We start from the raw sequence: 8132 nt of genomic DNA on the forward strand, positions 1-8132 counted from the left end.
ATTGTTAAAATTTTCATTTCCCTTTCCAATATACATTGTCAGAACATACTTAGTTGGTTATGATATAAAATTAAATAATAAACACTTTCGATTTATTAAAGATTATCTAACAATATACGATCATTTACTAAATACTTCTCGCCCTCAAGAGAGTTAAAAAGACAGAGAAAATTCAAAATACAAACAAGTGCACCTTAGGATTAATTGTTCCGATATATCTATTTTAATTTTGTGCACAATTGTTTTCAAAATTATATTAAAATCTATTTTCCATAAACAAGAACCCAGCAATGGATAGATATTAATCGAATAAACTTACCTTTTCTCTTGTCAATCAGAAAATCTTGTTGACATTAAGTGTTTCTTAGTCGCCATATTTTTTTTCCATGAAAACAAACGTTGTTATGATCAGGATCAACGGAAGTTGATTTTCGGAACTCTCGAGAATTTAGAGTTCCGAATGTAAAACTGAAACAACAAAACACGGTGCGTCCGTGAAAGCAACTTTTTTGGACACTTTTTTGGACAAATCGTCGTGTCCAAGTTTTGTTGGGTACTAACCTGCAAATACCCAATTAGGGTGTTTTAAGCATATTCAGCGACACTTCTTATTGGGTATACCCAATAAGCAAAAAGTACCCAATAAGTACAATCTTGGCATGAAAAATACCCAATAAATGCACTCTCGTAAACACGGACAGACGGACGGACGGACATGAGTAACAACAATATACCCGAACTTTCTTTAGAAAGTGCGGGTATAATGAGGGCGAGGATCTTGCGGATCTGGGGACCGGTAAAGTCAAGTCTACCACATACATGTACATGTATGGATAAATATTGGGTTGTATATTTCATTCAATGAGTTTTATTTTTAGTTCTTTTTTTTCATACAGGAGTGTTTGACTTTCGTACACAAGTAGTGGTAATGGATTGTGAATGTTTCAAAAAACCAGACCTGTAGTTCCTGATCGTAGTCGGAGTCGTAAGAGAAACTTGGTGTATCTATGATGTCGTCTGTACCGGAAGTACTCCTCTTTCTTCTACTCTGTGTACAAACACTAACAGTTTGACTCTTAGACTCGGAACAGGGTTCTGTTGGAGACTCCAGTTGACAGTGGGCGTAACCAGGGTTTTGACTGGCAGATTGGTAGGAGGAGCATGTGCAGTAGAAGGAAGTAGGAGTGGTGGTAGGGGTGGATCTAGAGAGAAGCCAATAACATCCAGTACGTATTGATACAATGGGTTATCTAAATGTGAGTTTCTGTCAACATAGTTCTTTTACTTACGGCGCTGAATAGCTGCTCAGGGTTGGACTGTTTATGAAGAGACTGTCCGATGAGCCTTGGGCAACTCTGTAAGTATTTCAATTTATTATATCAAATTTTACCTTCTGTATATATTATTTATACCATAAAAATCAAAATGATATGATACACTCCCAACGTTTAGGAAGTACATTTATAAATCATAAACTTTTATCATCGCTTAAATTTTTATCCCTAATGTTAAATCACGGTGCTATTTTCACGGCAAAACCTATTCGTAAAATGAGAGTTCCCCCCAAAATCGTCGAAGTCTCCTTCTTGTCTAACAGTACTTGAAAATGAAATATGGAGTCAGAAGGCACAATTTGAACATGAAATAAAAATTGACGATAATCAAGATTTTTATGCAACGAGACAGATAAAAAAAAAAACATCTAGAAATTTAGCTCAACAATCTACTGAAAAGAGTGATAATGGACCTCTGAGAACATCAGAGGTTGGATCAGGTGCCACTTGTAAGCATACTACATTTCTGGTACCTCCAAGACACGGCAAATGTTTTCTCGTCAGCTACAGGACTTCCTTGACCTTTAGGAATGAAATCATCAGACCTGTCCCCATTATAAGAACCACACAGTCCCTCTGTTTGATCAAAGTCAGAAGAGGGCGCCACGATCTGGACGTACGATATCCAGTTATCCCAACCACTCAGGGCGAAGGATACCTCTACACCGTTAGGGAGAGTAACCTGCCAATTAGAAAGTTTTTTTTATAGAAATGTAAGTAAATGCATTATCTTATTAATCATTTTTCTTTCGTCTGTAAAAAAAGTCCTCTTTAGGCATTGCATGTTATTTAAAAACTTTAATGTTTGCACCTTTTTCATGCCCCTCTTTGTTTTCTTTATATGAACTTGTAAATCATCTGATGCAAGGTGCGATATTTTCTTTTCTTCATAATTAAATGATCATAATAATGGAACAAACCCGGTATCTACTTCCGGTTTTCTGCACGGCAATGGCATCAGGGTCGCATCCTTCCATGAGTTCATACGGAACACTAAGGAGTTGGACCCGACTGGCGGACACTCTGGTGCAGGTTCTGACGACGTACAGGGAATTCCCGCTCTTGACGGCTACTCCACAGTTACAGGTGGCATATCCGGGGACGCAGGCAGAAAATAAGGCGTGGACCTAGGATTTATATACAAATCAGGTAAAAAAGCATTTCAGTACAAAATGATTTGTCTTTCAATTCATGTGCCAAACAACTAGTACATCAGTTTGTACTAATTTACGACAATCTTCGTATACGATTTTGTCGCCCACGTGGAACAGTGGTCAGAGTCGCGAAGTAAGCAGTTGCTCCTTACCTCGCGGTTCGAATCCCAATGTGGGACGTGGAGACCGCTCCTTCGGATGAGACCGTATAAACCAAAATATGTAATTATTTTTTACTTGGACCAAAAAGTTTAGTTATTTGTTATACCTCATTTCACCTATCAGTGAAATATTCATCACGAGCGAAGTGAATATTGTACTCATCAGGTTGCTTAGTCAATGTAAAAATCTAATTGGTATTACATAATTTACTAAACTTGTTCATAAAAAAGACTGTTATTTGGATTTTTTATCCCTCGGACAGTAGCTGTGGTATCTTACCGAGAAGGGCTTCGACTTATGTCTGTACATAACAAATTCTCCCACTCGCTGATTCTCCCAGTAGATTCCGTCAAATGTCTGCATGTGAGGGTCGTTATAGGAGCTACATATACCTCCTCCGCTCGTGTCCTTATCGTGGACTCGGACCTGAAAAAAATGATCATACATGTAAATCAAAATCTATTAGATTATGAGAATGATGGATTTTAATTGTAATAATTTAGAGAACTGGTCAATGAATAGGAATGCAACCAGTATAAAGTTTACTGTTGCTGATATCATTTGATATAATTTGATATCATGTAATTTGTATTCTTTTTCATTCTCTTGTTTTATCATATTTTAACATAAAATTCGTACAGAAATGGTATCGTCAAACTGCATGTTCCCCCACGCGATGTTGTTACTGTCAGAGCCAGGTTCTAGTTTTATATCCGTCATTTTGTACCACCAGTTTCGCATCCCGTCCATATATCCTGTTATATTTAGCTGCACAGTTTCGTACCAATATTTGTACGAGAAATGTAGCTGACATCCATTGTCCGGAAATGCTGCGGAAAGATATTTAATTCCGTTCCAGCACCACGACCAATACTCTGTGGTTCGAATGTACATAGTCCCCTTGCAATTCGCTTCCTTCTCAGACTCGGAAAAGGAGGCACTACAACCAACCGGAAATGTGCTCGTCACCTCTATGGATACCGTCTGACCTTCATCTACATCTATATTTGTTTGGTTTACCTATTAAACATTAATTTCAACGACGTAAAGTTAATTAATTGTAAACGTTTAAAAATTTTATTAAACAGTATTTTTAAAGAACGTCTTTTAAAAATTGCAGTGTCTTTAATATTAACCAACATGTTATTTTCAAAATTATTCCATTTTTTACCAATTGAAATAAATAAATTCAAGACCAAAACTCCAGAGTCAAAATAAAAATCATTACATGCTAAAACTTGCACTGTAAAATCTAGAAATTAAACAGAAGTGAATAGACTTTTTCGAATACCTTCACACCAGCAAAGAACTTGAGGCTAGTAAACGTTGAACCAGGTACACTGTTAGAATACTGGGCGCTGACGCTACAACTCACCTGTCAGACAAATCCAGTGAAAATAATGATTAATAAAATGCATGGATTACCATAAATAATTGTAAAATTTCTTGAATGCTGAGCAGTTAGCTGTAATACATTGGCTGCAACGTTATTGTCAAATTACACGAAAGATCAAGTTACACGAACGCATGATTAAACCTGTTACACGAACGATTCTTTACGAGCACGATTTTACAATTTACACGATATTTCACGATTGCTATTGCAAACGCACGATTCATCGCGAAAAATAGTTCTAAGTATTTAGGAAATTGATGGATTTTTTTCAGAAAGAAATATGAATTTATACTTATTTTATTTTTTAGATGAATATTGATATTATTTCAAATACTTTGAAAAAAAAAAAGAAATGTAAGGCTGGATTTTTGTTCCGTGTTTAGCGTCCACCCGCGCCTTGTTTTTTGACTAGAGACTGCTAAACTTACACTAGAACCACAACTCACCGTGAAAACGTGCCTTTATTTGAAAGAGGTTTTCTCGGAAGTATTCTTTGAAATATTTTTTAAAGTTTAAAAACCTTCCCAGAAAATGTAAAGAACCTAACCTTGCCGACACATCAAATATTGAACTGATAAAATACTGAGAACCGGAAATTGATTGAACAGGACACATTTCATTTCAATTTTCTGTATTGATAAAACGGTTCTCCTTTGTTTATCTAAGCCAGCAAGCACGATTATTATCTCCTATTCAAAAAATGTAAGCCTCTTCTAGCTATTTATTTAGATGCAATTTTATTGATTTTCACTAATTCACACCCTTGAAATTATTTACACGGCACATATTGCATAATTCTTAGAGTTCTATCTTTTGCATTGTTCAAACATAAATATTGGCTGTATATAACTTGAGGTTCTGGTCAGTTTTTATCTAGAAATAAATAATTCTGGTGAATATTGGTACGGGACGGAAACCCATTTAGAATGAATAAACTTTTTTTTTAAATTTCGATAAAAGATTTTTCGATGTTGTAGGAATGAATAAATTCGTTATTACAATTTGATTCCGATAAAACAATTTTAGCATGTTTTAACAGATTAAATGTTCAAAATTTTATAATATCATTTTATAAATTTTGAAATTATCTGACGACAGTACAACAATTAAAGGTTGTACTTTTGAAAATGTTGTATTTACTTCAAATTGATAAATTAAAACTTGACAACATAACGTTTTATACGAGTATATTATATGTATTTTGTTTGCGCAGTTAGGCTGTTTAAATTTCCAAGTAGTACTTATTAAACAGTTTAAATATTAGTACACTAATAAGTAATAACGTGACATCATTATAATTTTTAGCTCTACTGGTCAGAGACCAGAAGAGCTTATGCGATAGTAATGCGTCCGGCGTCCGTCCGTCTGTCCGTCTGTCTGTCTGTCTGTCCGTCTGTCTGTAAACAATTTTTTAAAATGCTACTCCTCCTACAGTTTTGGTCTAATTTCAATATAACTTGGCACACAAGTAGACTACACTAAGATATATAATTCTGTATATCGGTTTTTGATTTCGATGAACGGTGTTGCCGTGGTTACTAAAATAGAAATTTCTGTGAAATTCTTTCAAAATGCTACTCCTCCTACAGTTTTGGTCTGATTCCAGTATAACTTGGCACACAAGTAGACTACACTAAGATACATAATTCTGTGTATCGGTTTTTGATTTTGATGAACGGTGTTGCCGTGGTTACTAAAAATAGAAATTTCTGTGAAATTCTTTCAAAATGCTACTCCTCCTACAGTTTTGGTTTGATTTAATTATAACTTGGCACACAAGTAGACTACACTAAGATACATAATTCTGTTTATTGGTTTTTGATTTCGATGAACGGTGTTGCCGTGGTTACTAAAAATAGGAATTTCTGTGAAATTGTTTCAAAATGCTACTCCTCCTACAGTTTTGGTCTGATTTCAGTATTACTTGGCAAACAAGTAGAATACACTAAGATACATAATTCTGTATATCGGTTTTTGATTTTGATGAACGGTGTTGCCGTGGTTACTAAAAATAGAAATTTCTGTGAAATTCTTTCAAAATGCTACTCCTCCTACAGTTTTGGTTTGATTCCATTATAACTTGGCACACAAGTAGAATACACTAAGATACATAATTCTGTGTATCGGTTTTTGATTTCGATGAACGGTGTTGCCGTGGTTACTAAAAATAGAAATATCTGTAAAATTGTTTCAAAATGCTACTCCTCCTTCAGTTTTGGTCTGATTTCAATATAACTTGGCACATAAGTAGAATACACTAAGATACATAATTCTGTTTATCGAATTTTAATTTTGATGAACGGTGTTGCCGTGGTTACTAAAAATAGAAATGTCTGTAAAATTGTTTCAAAATGCTACTCCTCCTACAGTTTTGGTCTGATTTCAGTATAACTTGGCACACAAGTAGACTACACTAAGAACATAAAGAGACTTTATCAACGATCATTATTCTATTTAGTTTCAAATCCCAGCTGCTTAAGTACTTTTCTCTTCCTTTGCTATAAGTTCAAACCAGTAGAGCTTCCGTCTCGACAGAGACTTCTGGTTTCTACTTACGTTCATGTTCATTCTGTAGGTCCCTGTCCAGTGACTAGGTCTCAGTGCCGCGCTGATGTTCAAACCGTTGTATTCTATTTTTGTAAATATGGCGTTAGTCAGGGAGTTGTCATTTATGTACCACTGTATGTTGTAAAGTAAGGAGCCATCTGCCGGTGGCGGAAATTGACATCTCATGACAGGCTCCAAGGTTGCCCCGTTTAATGAGGAATCTCGGGTGGCCACTACTTGTGGGGACAAAGTAAGGGTTGGTGGATCAACTGTTACTGTTAATATAAAAAAGTAAAAATCTTTAGCACTTCTCAATGTAAAGTCACAGAAATATATGATTTTACGGGGATACATTAAGGGCATGTGATTATTTTTTTTTACAATACGAAGAAAAAATTATCTGAAGAAAACGAAAAATTATCTCATGAAAATGTGATAATAACTCGTGAAATCGACATATTATCTCGTAAAAATAAAACAAGTCGCTTTCACGAGATAATATGTCGTTTTCAAGAAATACTATCCTGTTTCTACGATATAATGTCTTGTTTTTACAAGATAATCACAAGGTTTTTACGGAATAATATTTCGTTTTCAATGAAACATATCAAATGATATTTTGTCTTTTTCACGAGATTATATGTCGTTTTCATGAAATAATATCTCGTTTTCAAGAAAAACATCTCTTGAAAACGAGAAAATAAGTTGGGTTCCCAGGATATTTTATTCGTTTTCCCGAGATATTTTTTTTATGTCTCTTGTAGTTTTTTTTTCTTAAAAAAATAATACGTATCCTAAATGTACCACCGTAAGATTGTTTCAATTGAATCTATGATGGTCTTTGTCTTCATACATCTCGAGCTCTTAAAGAAGCGCCTGACATTGTTATTTTTTTAATTCTTTATAAAATCTGTAAATCTGTAAAAGTTATCTGTTAAAGTCATATGTTATTGTGTAAGAATGTAAAAAAAATCCTTTATAGCGGTGAGAGCTATGTTATTTTTATAAATGATATGATAAAAACAATTTTTACCATGAATCTTGTATACATAATAAAAATACCTTGTTGACTTAGAGGAATGTGTAATCGATCAATTCCAAACACAGACTGATTTTTCCACAATCCTCAATAAATTGCATATGGCTACCCAAATTCGTGATACCAAACAAACGTTCATAATTAAATAATAATAATAAAAAGGAAATTTATCTTATTTTCTGAAATTCAAATGACAAAGAATGTCTTCTCCAATATGTCTCGTGTAGTTTGAAAAGGGAAAAACAAGTTACTGTTTAAAGTTTGGATTCACGTGCCAACAGTCGCGTCGCCAACATATGAATTTTAAGATGTGTCACAAAAAAATCAAGGTGACTAAGGTATTTAAATTTCTGTCACGTTTGGGATAATTAAATATATCAAATGAGATAAGTGTCATTCAATCAAGCATTATCAACAGTATCAATTTTTCATGTTTAACAAAATTATAACTTAAACTTTGTTATCTTTGATCGTCCTTATATTTTCTTAAATGTAACTCA

General features: G+C 34.3%; 1 protein-coding gene across 1 annotated transcript; it reads right to left on the reverse strand.

Moving 5' to 3' along the window:
* Positions 1-958: 958 nt before the first annotated feature.
* Positions 959-6875, reverse strand: LOC134239786 (von Willebrand factor D and EGF domain-containing protein-like; the record flags this gene model as incomplete). Its single annotated transcript, XM_062721932.1, has 8 exons — positions 6603-6875; positions 3942-4025; positions 3290-3670; positions 2930-3076; positions 2255-2461; positions 1808-2016; positions 1290-1355; positions 959-1202 (listed from the first exon to the last, which is right to left on the reverse strand). Coding segments are annotated over exons 1-8 (1515 nt in total), but the record flags the coding sequence as incomplete, so codon positions are not given.
* Positions 6876-8132: the final 1257 nt, after the last annotated feature.

This window comes from Saccostrea cucullata, unplaced genomic scaffold, assembly GCF_032062105.1.
Source record: "Saccostrea cucullata isolate Sc308-1 unplaced genomic scaffold, CSIRO_AGI_Scuc_v1 ctg17829, whole genome shotgun sequence".
NCBI lineage: Eukaryota > Metazoa > Mollusca > Bivalvia > Ostreida > Ostreidae > Saccostrea > Saccostrea cuccullata.